The sequence below is a fragment of the Photinus pyralis genome, unplaced genomic scaffold (genome assembly GCF_008802855.1).
Source record: "Photinus pyralis isolate 1611_PpyrPB1 unplaced genomic scaffold, Ppyr1.3 Ppyr1.4_LG7, whole genome shotgun sequence".
Lineage (NCBI taxonomy): Eukaryota > Metazoa > Arthropoda > Insecta > Coleoptera > Lampyridae > Photinus > Photinus pyralis.
In genome coordinates this window covers 18,086,114-18,106,577 of record NW_022170738.1, presented here as the reverse complement: position 1 = coordinate 18,106,577, position 20,464 = coordinate 18,086,114, and the positions used below count along the sequence as shown (strand labels likewise).

At 36.6% G+C, this 20,464-nt stretch overlaps 1 protein-coding gene across 5 annotated transcripts in view; it reads right to left on the bottom strand.

Moving 5' to 3' along the window:
- Positions 1-20,464, bottom strand: part of LOC116175379 (fibronectin type III domain-containing protein 5) — a 207,444-nt gene that overhangs the window by 88,435 nt on the left and 98,545 nt on the right. For 4 of the 5 annotated variants that reach the window (XM_031493458.1, XM_031493460.1, XM_031493462.1 and 1 more), the window contains exons 1-2: positions 17,641-17,792; positions 3,323-3,490 (exon numbers count right to left, since the gene is read on the bottom strand). In XM_031493458.1, coding sequence (XP_031349318.1) covers positions 3,323-3,371 — 49 coding nt within the window. In that variant the 5' untranslated portion in view covers positions 3,372-3,490; positions 17,641-17,792. Of the gene's footprint in view, positions 1-3,322; positions 3,491-17,640; positions 17,793-20,464 lie in introns of those variants that run through there. The other variant, XM_031493459.1, reaches the window with a different exon arrangement.

Sequence of the window (20,464 nt, the reverse complement as noted above, 5' to 3'; positions counted from 1 at the left end):
CAAGAGGAATAGTAAATAGCGCAGCACAAAATATTACAGTAGCAATGTCTAACGTCTGACATTAGAGTAAATCGAATACTAAAACTGCAATTAATACTCAATAAGAATCAATAATTCGAATGAGTTTACACTAGCAAAAATATAATGCTGAATGACAACGAATAGTCCGTACAAATCGGTGCATAAAAGCATGAACGTGAGTTCAAGAAAACTACTTTATGATGCACAAATACCTGAATTTCTATACAACAAACGTAATCAAATTGTTTGAAAATGTAAATATGATAGTATGAACAAATTCTTCAGAGTGACAAATAACGTAAGTCGTAGATATCGGGTTTGGAATAAGATAACGGCGGGCTTTGCTGCTTCATTTCGTATTTTCTTTTGGGTACATACACACGAAAAGGTAGAAGGAGGAAGAAGGGAGAACAAGCTTAACTTAGATCGCAATGGCGTGTCAATTAGCAGCATCATGTAATGCAATACGTTTCCGTAAAAAACATACACGAATACGAATATGTAATTAATAGTAATTGCTTTCTAACAGAAACCTACTAAGCTCATTAATTTAGCCACTTTCTAACTAGAAGCCCATATAAATCTGTTTACAATTATATTTGAAAATTTATGTAAATCGGAAAGTTTCGTCCTCTTTGCTGTTTGTTCGAGTAGAAAATCTAGTCTTCGTAGATAGGGAATTCATTCTATTTTAACGGCTAAAACTGAATATTCCAATTTCTGGAGTACATACTAGTGTATTCCACAAGGAAATTTGCGAACAAAATATAAAATTACGTTACGTTAGTTTAAAAACCGATGGAATTGTATACTTGTTTTTAAATAAAAAGGAGACCTATTCGCCGGCAGTGATCAATTTGATTTCTTAAATTATGCAATACAATACGTACCCGTACGGTTTCGTAACACAGACCTATCTATATACGAAAAAAATAGCTTCATCTTCCAAGGAAAAATACTTTCTGCACTACATATTTGTTTATTTACGTCGAGATTGCATTAAAGTTTACCTTGTGGGATTTAAATTGGTTGATATTAACGTTAGCCAGGAAAGCTGAAAATATACCATGTGCTCATAAATTCGAAATTGTTCGCTTAGGTGTTCCCGATCATTTTCTGCACTAACCATTTGCAATCTAATGGATTCGATTGTTTATACGTTTTTTCAATGTATCCCCTAACAATTTTTGCGTATTTACTTATTGATTACTTTGATCCAATAAGGATTTTTAATAAGTGAGAACAATTTACAATCGACTTTACAAATGTGTTATCTTGTCATCAATCACCTATGATCACGAAGTGTAATTATTTAACTCGGAGATCTGTTTCTGTGGATTCTCTATTTGTTCGTGGCACAATAACTGGGAAAGGAAATATTTCAAGTCCTTTGCGATCGATAGATTAGGTTCTGCCCCTTGGGAGAGTAGATGAACAAAATTGGATTGATAAAACAACTTCAAAATCATTATCTATGTAAGAAAATACATTATCTAGGAACGTAACATCACTTTCATGATATTTTTTATAGTTAGAATATTGGACACATGTTACCTACCCGATTTACATTCTAAAGTAATTAGATTACATTGCTATGAATAGAAAGTTAGCTATCTGTGCATCGTAAAGTAGTTTTCTTAAATTTAAGGCCACGTTGATTATTTTGTATCTATAACTATTATATTACTAATTGTAAGGATAATCCGTACTCGGTCAAAATTTTTCGTTTCCTAGTGTGTAAAGTGAAATATTCTTTTTGAGTATTAATTACAGTTTTTTACAATGTTGGACGTTAAAGTCGCTTACGCAATGTTTTATGTGCCACGTTATTCACTACCAATTTTATTTGCTTGTTGTGTTGTTTTCAGTTACAGAAAAAGCTGAACGCACCCTTTTGAGCTCACAAGGTTGCGACCCGAAGTTCAAAGGTATTTTTTTTCGATGAATCCTTGATATAACGTTTGATTACAAATAGTTTTAAATACAATAAAATTGTAATTATTACATTTGTTTGAGATTTACTTAAGGACTATAGATCAGTTGTTTTCTGCGGAAGCTTGTTTTGATATTACTAGTTACTACCTTCTCCGAATACCTGTTGATCCCCTATTAAAGTACTCAAAATTAATTTAAATTTAAATATTGACATTGCAAATTATAGATTACAGTATCCTATTTGTAATATTTTTGAGATTATTCATTAAATCACCCTCAATTGTGACGTCAATGTCATTGTTAATGTTCTATCCCTATCAAGTATTTTATTTCTTGCCAAGACCAGAAAAAGGGTCTCTTAATCTGTCTTGTTTCCCCTTTTTGGTAAGCATTGTTTCCTCTCTTTTTAAAGTTACCGTTTAATTCTACTTTTCAATTTTTCTTCATTTTTGTACCGGAACCCCGATATTCCCCTGACCCACCTCTACTTTGCCTAAACTTGCTGTGTGATTTTCTCAAGTTTAAAGCATATTTACATGTGCATTTAAAATTGGTTATATTTAGTGGCAAAAGTGCTAAATATTGTTTCACATGTGCTTTTCTATACACATCAATGTGTAGAAGCAACATTTCCAGAAAAATTCAAATTGATCCATGGTCCTATGTGGCGTTTCATTCATTCAACCTATCATATCCAACAGACGTATCGCCCAGTTTACAAGAGCATTGGCCCATTCAAATTGAAGATTTAGGTAAAAGGCATACCCGATTGGAAGGACGCCTTCTTCGTAATAATTATGCCTTTGTGATCATTATACCTTTTTGTAACAAGTAGGCACTAGTTCAAATTGTTTATGCAATTTAAGATAAATTTTTCAGTTACGATTCGAAACTTACATGGAATTGCTTATTTTAGTTTAATTGTAGCCTATAACGTTTGCATCATAAATAGGGCAGGCGATGTGTTACTTACATTTGACAGTATTTATTGATTTAAAGGTATAATTTAGGTAACGTATCGGTTTCAATCTTGATGGTAAATTCAAAATTGGCGCTTTATCTGGACACAAAGTGCCTAATATTTTTTGTCATAAAACTACCTATATTAAGTTTTGGATGTACCACAATACTGCATTATTTATTTACCATATTATATGTACAGGGTGGTTCAAATTAGTGGCTCACCATTGGAATCAAAGATCCTCACCTAAAACGACGTGTCTTGGCAATTTTTGACCAAAATTACAAATTACAATCGAAATTCGAAATGAAAGCCCTCTACCTATTATATGTGAAGGTTGAACAGATATCGGTTTTGATTAAATCATATGTTCGCCACAAAAACGAAAATAATGTAAGTACTTACCAACTATATGTGCTCCGTTTAACAGTATAACAGCAGCCAATAAGATCATTATTAGCCGCAAGCACTGGTCGGTGTCGCCCCTATCATGGCGTTTCGTGAATTTCCTTTGTGCCAAGAGAAGATGTCAAAGTAGACCCATTTTGTTATATTTTATATTGAGGTATAAATCTGAAAGTAAAAAAAAAACTCGTGAAAATTGTGATCTTTTTAATAACTTCTTACTTTTAAGGGAGGAATATTAGATTACAGACTTATATAGAACGTTGGAGGAATTCAATCTCCATAATTTATACACGTTTAACGGCACTAGAAGTATGAAGGGAAACGTAGATTTTTACAAAGTATTCACACTCCGTTTAATTGCAAATGTTTAAAATTAGTTTGAGAAGCAATATCGGTTAACGTAATTACGTGTTTAACTGTTTGACGTAAGCAATGCAATGTCAGCGTTAGTCGGGTAATAAGGATAATGTTATGCTTATACAAGTATTCAAACCCTTAATTACAAAGCTGGTGTGAGGAGCATGTGTAGCTTCGGTATACCTACCCACAATTACATCTGTATTGGGAGACACTATAGATTATGAAGAGCATATAATTATTATTTAACATATTCATACGAAATAACAATGTAATTCATGGATGTAAACCATAACTCGACTTCCGTGTTTATTTTCGTTTCAAATATAACTAAAGACTCCTTTTAATATCAATTTACAATTGTTGCCTCTTCCGAATCCCAACATTTCTTGCAAGTATAAAGACGTTGACTAAGTGGTGTTGTTTATATACCACAATATGTAAAAAAATGGTATTGTATTGTTAACGTGCTAATTTATCATGCAAAGGACGGGAAATTATTTTTATCATGGATCTCGCTAAAACATGGGCGAGTACAATGTTGGACATGTAAATTACTAAGACAGGGATGTCGAATTAGTCCAACTTAATATTTAATTTCTTATATAAGAGATATGGAAAAAATCTTGAGACAGGGTTAAAGTGGAGGGATCGTTGTGGGAAGAAGGAAGATTTATGGGACCTGGCATACGGGGACGACACGGTAATAATGACATGATGGAAATGATGGTTGACAAACCAAGATCAACACTTATAAAAAATTTATAAAGGAAAGTGGTAGGTCCAGACATTGAATTTCAACTGAAAAAATTATTTGAGAAAATCAACTTGCGTTATTTTGAATAGTGCTCGCAAATCCGTCACTTCGGCTTCTTTTACGGATACTAGGCGAAAAATAATTCACTCCATCCTAAAACGATATCCTTCAATAACATCCTTCTCGCAAAGTGTACTTCCTAGCCATCAAGTTTCGAGATAATTAAGAGACGAGTCTACCTAACAACTTCTAACTCTTCCGAAGTAAAGCAACTTTGAACTTTTCCTTTAAGGAGCTTTACTTTTATACAAACAAAAGTATCGACTATCGTAAAGTTGTCCTCAGAGAAGACATCTATTTCTATAATTCAACTTTAACGTTTCTTGCACTCGCTAAGTTGAAACCAGTCGCGCAGAACGTCATTTCAAATTTAATATTTATGTGAAATTGTGACATAATTAAAGCAATTATTGAGAGTAGATTCCTCATGGAGATTCAATTAGCAACGTTTGTTATTTTCACTACTATTCCAGCTTGATTGTGAAGGTCAGATTGCAATAAGAAAAATGACAGAGCCTTTGTGATTTGCTTGGGTGCCTCTGGAAGCGATGATCGCGAAACGAAACAGTGGCGCGTATTTTGTAAAAAGTTCGTACCAAAATGCTAATAAGTTTTGGACACTGAAAGCAAATGAGAGAACCTAAAGATAAGGGATAATAATATTCGAACTTGTAATGCCTCGTGTACATTAGGTAGTTTTAGATAGGTTAAATTTTTTTTGTTTTTGTCAGGATGTTTGTTTGTAATTTTGGGGCGCGCGATCTTAAAATGCATATGTTAAAAGACGTCGGCATGCCAAAGACGGCAGCACCATGTGTTAAACTTTCCGGCCGATTAGAAAACGGGAATCCGATCAGGGTGTTTCCACGAAAACTAACTTTGACTCTCACCCTTATGTTGTCAGTTGTCGGTCACTACGTGACCAAGTAAAAGACAAAAAGTCCAATAAATTACAGCTCGATTGCCTAACTAAAGTTACCGACAAACATATGTTCAGTCACACTGATCAAATTAGCCACGGTCCACCTGCGTGAGAACGGTTTTTCTTTTTTTGTTGAGGGGGGTTGTTTTTAATGTTACCGGATATTTTTGAATTTGGCCAATAGTAGTGGTGTCCGTTCGCTGGATTTGAATTTCATTGGATACGTTGTGCTGAGTCAATCTTTGGGCGTGTGGGAAATGAAAGGCGTAAGTGGATAGTTTTGAAAAAATTAAAGGAGATTCGCGAAGACGGGCCAGGGAAGCGAACGCCTGGCAGGTCGCGGAATTATTCGTGGGCGAAAAGTTGCGTTTTCGGCGGCGTAGAGTTGCGAGATAAGGAGGTCGCGGAATTATTCGCGGGCGAAAAGTGGCGGTATCGTAAAGGAGTTAAATTCGAGAGTCAAGCGGCAAATAAGTAAAGGAAATTTGTCGAGTAGAGCGGCCGGGCAGTGTTAATTGTGGTTGTCCGTTTAAAATCAAAGTTTAAAAAGATCTCTAAAGATCGACCAGTAATCAATAGCGATACTTATTAAAAAGGGTGAATGTCGTATTGATATCGACGTTTGGAATAGTAGTGCCAGAAGGGGATTTACCTGCAGTCGAGTTCTCTTGGAGATACCGGCATCTTCACCGATTAATAGAGGAAGACCGCTAACGAAAAATAGAACCAGGTACTGTGAACTTGCTCTGTTTTGGTGTGATCAATCTTTCGGGGTTGAACAGTTATAGACATCGTTTTTTTAATATTTTAATCATAGCTTGTAGTTAACTCTAATTGTATATCTGATTCTGTACTAGGAGGTTCTTGTAGTAGGTAATTACTTAGGAGTAATTGATAAGAGAGATCACAGAGAGAGTGGCCACTGATACCCCTTTGATCAAACTCAGGAGCGTAGAGTTAGGTTAGTTTGTTGTTTTAGGTTTTTTCTGTAGCGTAAGGGATTATAAGGAAGTGTGGAAGTGGAAGAATTTAATGTAATATTCTGTTCTAATTGTCAATATACACCCGGTAGTTACCCGAATTTTACCTTTTTTTTGTTTTGCTTCTCGATGTATCAAACTGCTCGCCAGGTATGTAAAGGCTGAGGTGGACGGTAACAAAACGAGATTCACCCCGTTACGTCATAATACGGTAGGTGGAAGACGATTGAGGTGGTAGATATTTTAAGCGGACGAAACCCTTAGAACGTTTAGAAGTGTAGTGAAAGTAACGAGAACGTTACAAACTTGAAAAACCCGAATGAGTGGAAAACGCCTCTAAGTGTTTAGTTATCATTCGTCACAAAAGTCACAGTAACCGTCAAACATGAACGACATGATCGTTGTGCATTTGAAAAACTGAGTCAAATAGTCTCCTGCAATTCTCCAAATCTGTGTCGACATGCGTATTGATTTATGAAGGACCGAAAATCTTTGGGATGCTTAAGGACTCTAGCAACCTGTATTAGAGGCTCTAAACGCCACTAGGCGGTCGGAGAGATCAAAACAGACCCTTGGAAAGAAAACAGTTGATGACACTAAATTCTCTTAAATACCATTAGACTATTTTAAGCCCTTAAGGCGTAATAAAAGCTATTTTAAGTGCTCTTATAGATCCTTAAGCCAGTCTCACTGGTCGCTTTAAGGGTAATATAGACTTTACCAGCTCTACTTCCCGGCTGTTTCGACGCTGCATATATTTCCGGCGTGTGGCTCGCCGTAGTGTTTAATTGGACGATCCGCGCGGACCAATAGCAGGCTCGTCCGTAAGAAGTGCTGAATTCTGTAAGCGGTCCGTGTGACCCTGGTACCCAGTTGGAGTCCAGGCCAGAGTGTTTAGTTTATCAATTGTTGACAATTATGAACATTTCATAACGCCATTTAGCTTTTTTGTGTCACTTAACTTGTATCACTTAACACATACAAAATGTGATCTTAGCAATTTGATAGGATATCACCTTTTGGCTCATTTGTTTCAGCCGTTTTACAATAGGATAGTTTTTCTCGAATTTAGAAGACCGTGCACTGGTGCTGTGATTGCGGCAGCCCCTGCTAGTTGCGAGGTTGCATAGAACCGTTGGAAAACGGGTGTCTACTGTCTAGGAATGAAATACGGGAAATTTTATTGGATCATAATTGCTTTGGTTCTGTTTCGGTTTTTTATTTGAGCAACTACTTATATAAACTTAAAAGGAGGAGAGATAAGAGTTTCAGTTTTACTTCGGTCGCAATAGTTCAAATTGAATCGCACGATTTTGTGAGATCGCCGCAATCGATGGTAATTTTTGTGAATCGAGGAACAATTATAAAGCGTCTGTGAGTCTGAATTAAAGTAGGGCCTAGTGAACCTCATGTATAAAATGGTGTGAATAGTTGAAAGAAAAATACGTAAGCGGTTCTCGAGTTAATAGAATGTTTAGGTAAGCGATCCATTTGACTGAACACGATAACTGTCAAACGCTTGGACCGATTTGGTTCAAACTTTGCACAGTTGACTTATATGGCACATCTAACAAGCCAATTGCAAATGGGTCAAATCCAATGACCCTGTGGGGTCACACCCAGGTGCTCTTTAGGGATGTATTAGAATTTCGACTATATATTTTCATGTTTTATTTACTTACCAATTTTCGCAAAAGGGAACTGATCGTGCGTCGATACTAGAAAATATTTTAGAAATGCCGTTTTACAATTTGTCGAAGGAAGGTAAAGTGTTGGCGATCGGAGAAAATTCTTCATTCTGTAATAAGTTACTTTAATTTCACGTCGCACGGCATCATGCCAAACTCAACAAACCAATTCGCTTTAAATTGCAGGCTGCAGCCATATAATTTTCATTTCGTTAACATGGTCCAACGTTGGTGGTAAAATAATTATAGATACATACATTATGTGGAACGAGATATTACCTCTTTACCTATAGACTAAGTGTAAAGGCATTAAATTTTATTGCTTTTTGTTTCCTACTGCTCTAAATTTTAGTATTCATGAAATCGATTCCGACTTAAAAGCACTTTATCATATTTCGCCGAAAATAGAATTGTTCACACGCAATCTTTAAATATTTACGGGTACGCAGCCATCATGAAAATTTATTTCACAGCTTGAAAGGTCCGCATTTCCTTACTTTACAACTGCCGAGTGAAGCTAACGAAATAAAGGAAGCGTAAATAATGCTTTCCAGACTATGATTATAAAGTTAATTATAATCTTAAGCGTTTAGTGCATTTTGATTTTTGTTGCAACATGTTGAGAAATTTGTAATATCTAATTTAATCGTATTGAATCCCCTCGAGTCTACCTACCCTCCCAACTCCTTTAGGAACACATTCGAGATGTTTGGAGCGTAAACTTTGGTGTTATTGCAGTACACACATTTGCATGTAAAATTAGGTGCTCGCAATTTGACTAGAAGAGGCACTAGCTTATCTACGTGTTTCGCTTAATACTTAAGAACTGCGAGTATATGAAACCCAACCCAGTTGTACACTGAACTCGGTTCAGATCACTATTAAATTAGTACCAGAAAATTTTTCCATTAAAAATTGAAATCGAGTTTCATGAAGGCTTTTATCAGACAACACTCAGGTAGACCACGGTACGGGTTAGGGTAACACACAGAATTAGGTCAAGTAATTAACTTTTATTTTTTATATAGGTAGTAATTTTTGCTTCTATCAAAAATTACACCAACGCGTTGATGATCTTTTTGGTTTGAAGACGATAATTCAATTTTATGACGGCATAATTCTTTAAGAAATCTTAAGTATAATTATTTATAACCGAGTTTAGGTGGCGTGGTGCATTGAGGCGAGAAACTACTGATTTTCATTTGGGATGTGATTAATTACGACTCGCACCCACGCACGCCTTCACATAATTTGTGTGGTCAGGCTTGCGACTGCGCACTGTACCTCGTTCATCTTACCAGTGTTTCACATCAACTGAAGAGGGCCTGTCGCATTCTCTACAGGTTGGAGTCTTCCCAACAAGCTTATCATCTTAGGTATAACCAAAATCTGAACTGAAAGTGATATAATAGCCAATCTGTGCAATATTTATATTTTGTATTGTCAATTACCTTGACTTTTTGCTTGTGACATATTCACAATATTTGAGTTATGAATAAACTTCCTCGTTTCCTTCAAACAGCAATTTAAATTCCCCTTAGTTGCAGAGTTCCATCAATTTGACTCTAATGATTTTATTGATGTATTGCTATATATATGGAAATTATTTATGTTATATAAGCAGGTAAGTAGAGTAAATAATTTAGATTTTATGTTTTCTAAATTATTTACCTCTACTTACCTGCTTATTGACTCTAATGATTAATTTAATCGGTATGGTACGGATTCAGCGGCATTTTTGAACATTTCCTTCCATCGTGGCCTAACTCCTTACAAGTAAAACTTACTTCATGAGAGGATTAAAAATATTCGAAAATGTTCCTCATAGAAGTTAATTAAAGGTCTGGAATTTCAATACTACCTTCTATAGAAAGGAACAGCAAGCAGCTAAAGCTCAAGACGTAGAAGTGGTACGTTGGATTGTAGGGAACATTTATTGATTGATTATTGTTCAAAACACTTTTTTTATCTCTGCCCATTAGGGTAGTGTAGACCCAAGTTTGCAACTCTCTAAAAGTTGTGGAGAAAGTGTACTCCACGAAAAACGGCGAGCGAAACTTTCGGACTTTTTTCAGTGTTTGCTCTATGTATCTCCTAAACGCCATTTTTCAACGAAAGACATTATATACGTGTTTGAAGAGCATCAAACGTGTGGCAATTTAGGCGCAACCGGAGGTCTCTAGGCCAGTTCGTTACTGAATTACGGCACTTTGAAAATAGGTCATTATTTCCAAAAAGTCAAAATTTTAGTTTTAGACCTTGTTTAGACCGAAATTGCGGCTAAACCATTGATCCCTGTTGTAGGAATTCAAATTAGGTGCAAAGTGGGGTAAGGTAAAATTTTCTAGAAATGGTTCCAAAGCCTTTCTATCTTTTATTTTTTTGGCGTAGTAATGAAAAAAAACCGCATACAATCATTATAATAGGGAAATAGTCAGTTTAAATGTCGTTTATTCGACCTCAAAGAATTACAAAATTCGTCTTTCGACTTTTAACGCCCATCAACGACTAACTGCCACCCGGGCCAGGAATCCCTCGCACACACTTCCAACTCACTTTCTCTTTCATTCGTTACTAACTTTTAAAACTAAACCGATGACTTCCTGCACGTACCCTTTTTCGGTACTACATGTAGTATTTCAATATAAACATAAGTCCTAGCAGCATAAGTCATGAAAACTACAGTAATCACTCAATCACTCAATGGCTCAATCACTCAATAACTCCATCACCACCTCTCAATCACCCAATGACTCAATCCATCTCATCTCATCTCATCCATCCATCAAATATGAACACTCAAAATCATCGCCTTTTTTATGACCCTGGATCGATGTACTCTTCACAGGTAGGAGGTGGGGAAGGGGGGGGGGCAAAGGGGCTTGTCGGACTGGAATCCAGCCGAGGTCAATTCCCAACCCCACTTGGTGGCCTCTTTCTCCACCCCGACCCAGTTTTGCACCTGTGGTATGTGCAAGAGTCATGATAGGACCCAGCCTCTGTGGCTGGGGCAAACGGGCCAGCTCCGCTTTGGCGTTGGCTGCTGTCTCGACTAAAGTACGGAAGCGTACATCGTTGAGGGTGTCTGTCGTTTCGTCTCCTCCATGTGGGACAACTAGGCACTTGTTATCGGCTGCTGCGACTTGGTATGTGGCATCTGAGTGGAGGAAAATTCATGGCTTGATTCTGTCTGAACTGGTCCCACATTTTCATCTTGACCTGCCAGAAGAGGACAAAGGTGGTGTCGCACCCTGAAATGGTGGACAAACAGTTCAAATCCAGGTGGCACCTCCACTTCCCCTTGGTTTAACGAGCATGGTGGAGAACTGGATGCAACACAGAAGTCACGACGATATCGTGGTCTGGGTCTTATTTTGATGTCTCGTCAATGCATTTCTGCACACATTAGCTCGCTGACTAATAACATTGGTACCTACCTACAATTTATTAACGAGCTCCTAGCGAGTTTATAATTTTGCGGTGTCTGTCCGTCCGTCCGTTAGCACGATAACTCATAACTGAATGGACCGATTACAATGAAATTTTGCAGGTGGATTCTTTATCAAATTTGTAGATCGGAGTTCGTAAATTGGCAATGTAGACCAACAAATAAAGTAGGCCCTTTTGATATCTCCGTTAGTTATGAACCGAATTGCATGAAATTCAATATGCGCATAGCTTTAGCCATATAAAACACAATTCCAAAATTGAGCCTAATCGATCAGCATTCACAGTGCCCTTTGCGCATCTCGACCATTTACAGACAGAATTTTTGTCAGAATTTGGTTCAAAATTTGGTTTTGTAGATTGTAGAATTGTGCGATTCTTCAGGTGTCCATTTGTAATTTTTTGTTGTGGGAAATCGGAGAATTAGCATTTTAGTAAAAATTAGACGTGTGTAATAAATGAGAGAGATGCGCAGGCGCAGAATTTCTCAAGTTGCAAGAAACCTATTTACAATTTTGCTTTAATCAATTAGGGGAGAAATTATTTCGATATAACGAAATTAGCATTGAAATCCCTATGGTGCGTAAACCTTTTCTACACCCTGTATAATGTTACAGCAGAGAAAAGTGCTGATTGCTGTGTTTGAATACTGAAAATGCAAATGTTGCATAAAATTACGTATATTTAAAAATAAATCGTTAATTAACGACTGTTAAAGGGGAATTTTGCATTTAAATGTTAAGGGTATCCAACAGCTGTACTATCGCAATTACCATTCATTTACATTTTATTACAAAGTTAGTGAAAATTTGGGAAATAAAAGGGTTCGGGAGATTCGGCGCTCCATATGTAGAAGTTGAATTACATTACAAATTAGGAAACCGAAGTACACTTCTAACTGTGGGAATTGTACGGAACAGGTGCATTTTATTATTGATTGCTACGACATCGGAGAGGTACTTCAACTCCTTTAGAGGGAATAAGTGATGTAAATTTTGCCCTATTTCCAAATTGATCTTGCGGATTTGGGGAGATGAAGTGTACGAAAAAGTAATTCGTGATTGGAGCAAGGATCTAAGACTACTATGAAGACGAAGTGAATTCTATACAAATATACCTTCCACTTGAAACAGAATTATCAGGTAAATGCAGGTTATGTCGCATAGAATATGTAGCAGCCAGTAATTGAAATGCATGTTTATCCATGCGAACTCCACTTGAGTTCTCGTTAAATCATATCTGACTTGCACATAGATGCCTTATTTTTCTATACCATATTCTTAGTAGGTACGTAAGATAGTCGAAGTAGCTTAATCTCTTCGCATACCTCCCTATAATCTATGTGTATTACGGTGATGCGAGGAAGGTGTTTAATTTTCATCACGCGTATTCGAGGGTGCTGTATTCCATACTACTGTGCCTTTCTAAAGCAGTCTTGAAATTTCATGAAAGTTCGGGGATTTGACTATTTTTAAATATTCGCACGGAAAGGTTAAATCCATCATTTTGGTGAAAATAATTGATATTGGCCTTAGAACCCTAATAATAAACGAGACGGTGAAAGCTGTAATTAGATGGAAAAAACCAAGCAATTCCAAAAATTAAAAATGTACATTTTATCATCAAATTAAAACACTATAGTCATAAATAATTTAATTGATGTTATCAATAAAATTAATTACTATCTAATTAGATTAATCCGCGGGTCGATATAGCTCAAATCACACCGATTTTAATTAATTAATTAAACCAAAGCTCGAATTCCAAAAAAATCCCAGAAATCATTAAATTAATCCCCCGAAAACACCCTACCGACGAGGCCGACCCGCAGAATCAATATTTAATTGACCTTGATTGACCCCGAGTAAGAAAGGAGTGAGGGAAAAGTACCGTGGTTCTACTTATAAGCAAAACAAATGGCAAAAGTGTAAAATTATGGTACATGAAGAAGATGATTTTTCACTATTAGTAACTGTCTTTGTAAGTGACACCGAAAAGCTCCTTCCTTGGATGGACAAAGTGACGACAAAAGCGCTAAAAATGGCTTGAAGGTCTATTCCTCTACTACATCCGTGATCGAACAGCTAGAAAGAATCTTCGGTAGGTATATAAAAGCACTCAAAAACCTTTTCAATCGAACTTGCCGACAAATTTGTGTTCCTTGTATCAAATCTAAGATGGATTACTCAAGAAGATAATAAGATAATTGCGGAAAATGTGGATTTCGTAAAGTATCTTTCCTGCCACCCTCAAAACGTTGACCCAAGTCCAGTGCGAGCGATTGGATGTTTCGCAACTCAGACGTCCGACAAGCAATTGGATACCCTTTTTGTTCTGCAGAAATGAATAATTCATTGTATACTTGTGATAAATCAGTAATTTGGTATAACTATTTATCAACTTTTGTAGATGTATGAGATATACATAAATCTTATGAGATAGGATAGTAAGAATAGTTAGGTAATCCGAAGTTCGTATCATAGTTGGATCATTTGTCTGCTAGTTAATCTGTGAGAAAGCTTTACCTATACGTGCGTTGAACATGTTTACATATACGCAAAATACATGTATCACGGGTAAACATTTCAGATTTACATGTTCGATTTTGGCTATCCGCAAACAACATACATATTGAGCGTGTTTGCACAGTTTCTTGGCGAAAACGGAATCGCTGAACAAAATAAAGATTAAAGCTCCCTTATTATTAATATGTCAATTTACGTTTGCTAAAGGAGCAAAGGTATATAAAACCATTCACAATGGTCATTTTTACACCATACATATAAATTCATAAGTTTTCAGAAAAAATGGATCAAGGATTATTTAAAAATTTTGATGCGTGTGTCATAACAATGCCACAGTGTGGTGTGAAACAGGAAACGAAAGTTCTAAAACAATATAAACTGGACCAGTCAGCGGAATTCGATTTGCTCCAAAAATCGACCATTACATATTGTTGTGTAAAATTTGCAGTATGGATGTTGTCTAATTTTTGTTTAATAGCCGCTTTTTAATTTACTTATTTTGTTTATTTAATTTTTCAGAATTTACGTGTGATAAGGATAATTATTTGTGTCATATTTAAAAAGATTATCTCACGTTCTTTTCCTTTCGTAGATAAAAGTTGCTTATCGCAGAAAATTAGTTGGATTTGTAAACATGTTGTGGCAGGTGCGCGTTTAGATAAGAGTATTTTAATGATATAATTAGGAAGTGGGACGGAAAAAAGAGAAATGTGTAGAAAATGAAGTGTTGTAACGTGACCGATTACCTTTTGCGAAGTAAGAGATTTAAATACGTCGGTTTATATGATTGGTCGAATTTGAAGAAAAGTTTGTGTACGCAATGAAGAAGTAATTCAGATTAGTGTTTGTGTTCGTGGAGCATTGCAGTGCAAGGCTGGTTTTTCAATCATTGACAGTATCAAGATAATTAAAACTTTTTTGAACCTGTTTTGATCGGGTGCTTTCATGCGAACAACATCGCGAAACGTATCGTTCACGACATCATAACGAACAATTTGCAAAGGAAAAGTGTGCGCGAGAAAGGTGCCGAAAGTGTTAACGGATGACCAAAGGTCGCATCTTGTGGATGGATTTGTGTGGTAACGGCTCCCACTTTGTGGAGAGCAGGTGATGAGTCTTGGGTGTTCGAATATGATCCAGAAACAAAAGGGACAAAGTGCTGGGTGGCACAGCAATTGGCATCCCCTCTTAAAAAAAGACAGAATGAGCAACTCAAAGGTCAAGACGATGCTTATTGTGTTCTTTGACATTAAGGGAATTGTCCGCCACCATGATGTACAGCTGTTAATGCCAAATTTTACGTGGAAGTGCTCAAAAGTTGCAAACGAAGGGTTCATCGCGTTCGGGCCGACATCGCGAGCAATTGGGAACTCCACCATGACAACGCGTCATTCCAGACCACAATGACCGGTTTGTTGACCGATTCAAGGCTACCAACGATTCCCCAACCACCTTACAGTCCTGATATGGCTCCCTTGAACTTTTTTCTGTCCCCTCAATTGAAAACTCCTTTGAAAAGTCATCGTTTCTGGACAGTTGGGAAGGTCAAAGAGGTGTGAACAAAGGCTCTAAAGGAGATTCCATGACGAGTGTAACGTAGCACCCGGAATTTCTGAATGGAGTTTGCCGTTTACGAGGACCACCCTGTATAGTAACGATTGGTTTGGGCTTCGTTACATAGAAAACCGCAGTTTCGAGCACTTTCCGCGGGGCCATGGAGACCAGGAGAGGTCGTAAGTAATTAGTCCGCCTACGACCATTCTGGAGAAGATGAAGGACAATATTTTTTTGGTTTCAGCGCCGTTAATTGTTTATATACCGTTTTAGTTCCCCATAATAAGTAAAAGCAAGGATAGAACCGAGGATAGAACAAGTTCCTAACCGAGTTGTTTTGCCCGTTATCAATTGGCTGCGTGCCTGCAAGAATGAGATATCCGACATCCGACTTGGTGGCCGAAAACGTGTAATTAACATTAAGTTAGTTAATGTACAATTTATGAGCTTCCGTTTGGCCGTTTTAGTATGTATAATTAGCATGCACTCATTAAATGAGTCACAGTAAAGAAGCACCTACGGAGGAGATTTGGTGTCAAATTGTGCGCGCTTAATTAACGAATCAATTGCCAGATGTTCTGGAATTTTAGCAAGAATAGGAGCCGAGTAATTAATTAAAAATCGAATTGATTGGTTCGATTTCGGATTGAATGCGCGACGAGTTGGATTTTCCCTGTTCCACTTCTACCAAATTGGGGTTTTCTTTATAAGGAAAACGCTCCATTTTGGAAGGGCCTATCATTTTGCGTTCTACTTGCCGTAAGTCCGTAATATCTTTTGCCATTTTGAATACCATAATTTATAGATCTGTCTTAGTCCCACCGCGATATTAATTTGCCAAGGTAAGCCGTTTTTTTTTAATTACATAGGGGGAAATTATTTTTATCCGTTATCCCGAATTTGCCCGCTATAAAAACCGCCACTTTAACTGTGACTAATTACTTTTCTTCCCCTAGGGAAATTGCCGGGACCTCAATATCTCTTTTATTTGGCGTGAAACAATTAATTTTATATTATAAAATATGATTTTATATAAGCCACATAACGACCGTTTGCATATTCCGGTATGACCTCTTATGTTTTTTTAAAGATATTTGACGACAATATAAAGTATGCCTATGGTTGATTTACAAAGAAATGGGAAAATATATGACTCAATATTTAATGTGCCATATCACAAGAAAAAAACTACATCACTATTGTTCAATGTTTCGTTTTGAAGACACCGCGCACCCCAACAGCACACGGAATGTTAGATTTCATGTGTTTTCTAAATACTCAACTCCATTTTTTTACATATCAACCATATGCATATTTTATGTTGTCGCACAGAAAATTGATTACTCATTTCAAAAATCATAGGCGTTACATTTGAAAGTCGCATCATTTTCCAGCAAAACAGGAGGTGACATCGGAAGTTTCACTATGCGATCGGATAGATCGTAATGTTATATATAAAATTATATTTCAGAAATGTGTCGTTTCTAGCCAAATAAAAAAGGTATTGAGGTGGCTCTGTTATCTCGAACGCACTGTATAATGTATATTCCTTCGCCAACTCTAATATTAAATGATTCTTTATGTTTTCAAAAGGGCAAGTGTACTGCTTAACGTGTAGGTAAAAATACATTAGGCGGAATACCAAGGAAAATAGTAACGCATTTGAATGTGTTCTTCATGCCAAAAAATGTACAGGTGATTGTTTTAGACGTACTCACGATACAGTGAATACCAATGCTGGAGAGAGCGTTCGAATTTGAAACAGTTAGGAGGACAGAAGAGTAATTTTGCCGTACCAGAAAGATACGTGTTCTAAACAAAAAAAAAGATCATTTTATATTTCTGGTACAAGGTGTTCATCTTCCACGTCATTTTATTAATTGAATTGAAGTGTTAGAAGAGATAGCATCTTATTGTATACGGTGTCCATAGTAATGAAATAATATAAAATAATGCCCAGGGACGGTATTTTTGAAGGTGAACATTAAAAAAATTCCGCCCTTAGGGAGTTATTATTCAACTAACTTGCTTTAAATCCTCGATGATAACTATTCATTAAAATTTGTTTATTCAAAGTGGTAACCAAGGAGCACGTAAACTATTAGCAGGCTTACGATTTTGACAGTCCAATCGCAACACCAATAACTCACCCGCACTGCTACCTCACTGTACCTAAATAATTCATGAACTACGTGATAGGAACCTCTCTCTAAAATTTTACGTCGACAGTGATCGGTTGGAGAAGGGAGTATTATTTTTAGATGTAAACAATGCAATAACACTGCATCTATTAGGCATGATCCATTACTCATCTAATGTAGATGTTTACGGTTTGGCATCCCGAAATCAATTATCTTACATTAGCGTTAATGTCGATTAATCTTTTAGTGGCACCTCCGAAATGCGTTTTGTATAATATATACAAGATTAGGTCTGGAAACTGCCAAAGTTTCGCTTTAAAGGTTTCGAGTAGGTGCCTAATTAAAGCATATGCGAGAAGGTACAATTTGTTCCATTGAAAGGAAACTGTACGTATGTCTTTCAAGAAAACGAGACAAGAAATTAAGTAATTAGTTTTAGTGTCTCGAGGGGTTAGGTTTAACTAATTTTTTAATTCACCTTTATTATATTACATTACAGTCACAAAAATAGCAGCTCTTTAAAATAGCCAACGCGATTTCAACAATGCGGCTGCTTCAAAGGCTACAAATTGTCTTAGCCGTTGTTCTCACCGAAATCATCGATCCTTTTCATCGTAGGGTAAAATGCTATCAGACGGTGTCATCTTCTACAGTTATGAAGCTGCCAATGACTGAACACGTAATGGAGACATTGTTTCTCGTGCCAAAAACAGCTTTTAACTCTAAATGGGAGAAAATATATCAAAAATAACGAAGCGCATTTAGAACAAGTCGTACAGGTTCCGGTAAGAGATGGTTTCCTCCTTTGAGAGCTTTCATCCAAATTCAACGGGATTGAATGTTTTTCCCAGTTAATAATAGATAACTGGGTTCTACACACAGGTAAAACATTTTTCTTTCAAGATTAGGTATCGTAACACGAGACCACATCGCGGATAGGAAGCTCATACAATTTCCAAGGGATAATGTAAGGGTGAAATTGAATAAATGTAAAAAATATGAAGAACCCTCTAACATGCAAGGCAACTTTTTTAATATTTTCTACCCTTCTCGGCGTGCGTCTTTATCTCTTCCCTCCGAGATTTTCGGTTGGATGAAGGCCGGCATAATTGATTAGTTGTAGTAAGGATGCTCTACATTTTTGAAATGTGGAATGCGGGAGTTTGAGTGAACGTTTGAAATATCCTCGTTCGGCACGCAACGAATTTGTGTCATACTTATTTGTTAATATTGGCTTTGATCTTGAACGTAGAATTCTCTTTATTAATTATTTATTATAAGACGCATATCCATTGAATCTTGTCGAAAGGTCAGGTATTTATGTTGGATATTTCAGAATTCAGATATCAAAGTGAAATAATTCGATCTTGATTATCCGTAGAACAATATCCCTGGTTTCCACGCGCAGATCGCAGATCTAAAAAGCACAAAAGGAAAATTAATTTTCACCACAAGGAACGCGACGACTCAGAGTAAAAACATGGAGCAATTTTATTATTTTGTTTTTCCTAATATCCATATAAAACTAAAAGGAAGGATGTATTATATATCAATAGGCATGTTTAATTTCTATCCATTGTTGATGCAACTAGAAAAATATCGGCAATATTTACAAAAGGTATTTTATGAAATGTATTCTAAAACACGCGTATTATTTACACCTGGCAGTATTCCCAGAGAAATATGCGCGAAAGCATAAATACGTCAAAATTTCAGAAATAAAGCATAAAACGCATCCTACGACGAGGTTGATACTGGATACTTCGGCATGTGCCTGGCGTAGCCGCCTCTCATAGAATTTAGTCAACTGTCGTGGGGATGTTGCTATAAGTACCTACCAGGGGTGCATCTCCACCACTTTGTTACCATTGCACTGGGCCGGTAAAAACTGGGCAATTCAATGAAAGCAGTTACAATTTCCTATTTATTTAAGTAAAGTTATAGGTGCCATGAACGCTGTTTTACATTACATTTCTGTAAAGCCCTCCAGCACGTATTGTACCTGTCCTTTGAGTAGGATTTTTTGAAGATAAAAATAAGCAATAAGACGACTTATAGGTTTCTAGATTTTCCTAGGGATTTCGCTAAGTTAAATAACTCTGCTTTGTGGTCGTTTATACGATTTTGAGCCAAACAGTTCGCACCGATTAAAACAACTCCTAACAACGTAGATCGTCGAGTCGGGAAATTAATTTATTTCATACTGTCCGGTAGATGTTCGATTACACTATCATTTTGAGTCCGGTAGGTGAGTTATTACAGCATCAGAGCCGGTAAGTGTCGCTAAGCAACACTTACCGGACTGTTATTTGTATACATCAAATTTGACATCTTCACACAATTAATTAAAAACCCCAACATAAATTTGGCTGTAATTCTTTATTTCAAATATTAACATTGATTGTAATGAAACAATTTGTATTGCCCTCAACACTACGCCTGGGTTATTACTGGATGTCGAGTTAGTAATGTTTGATTCCTTCTGGTGTAGAATTTCAATGAAATTTTCGCCGCCTTGTATCAGTTGTATCATACGGGCAATCTTAACTTTTCCTTCTACCGAGCCTTCGATGTATTTTTCTGCCGTCGATGAGATTTTCCATGCTCCATGACGCTTTAACACCGAAACCCAGGCAACAAAATCTCAATTCAAAAACTTACTGCGTCCAAAAAGTATGCCAACATGACTTTTTCCTCTACTTGTTTCG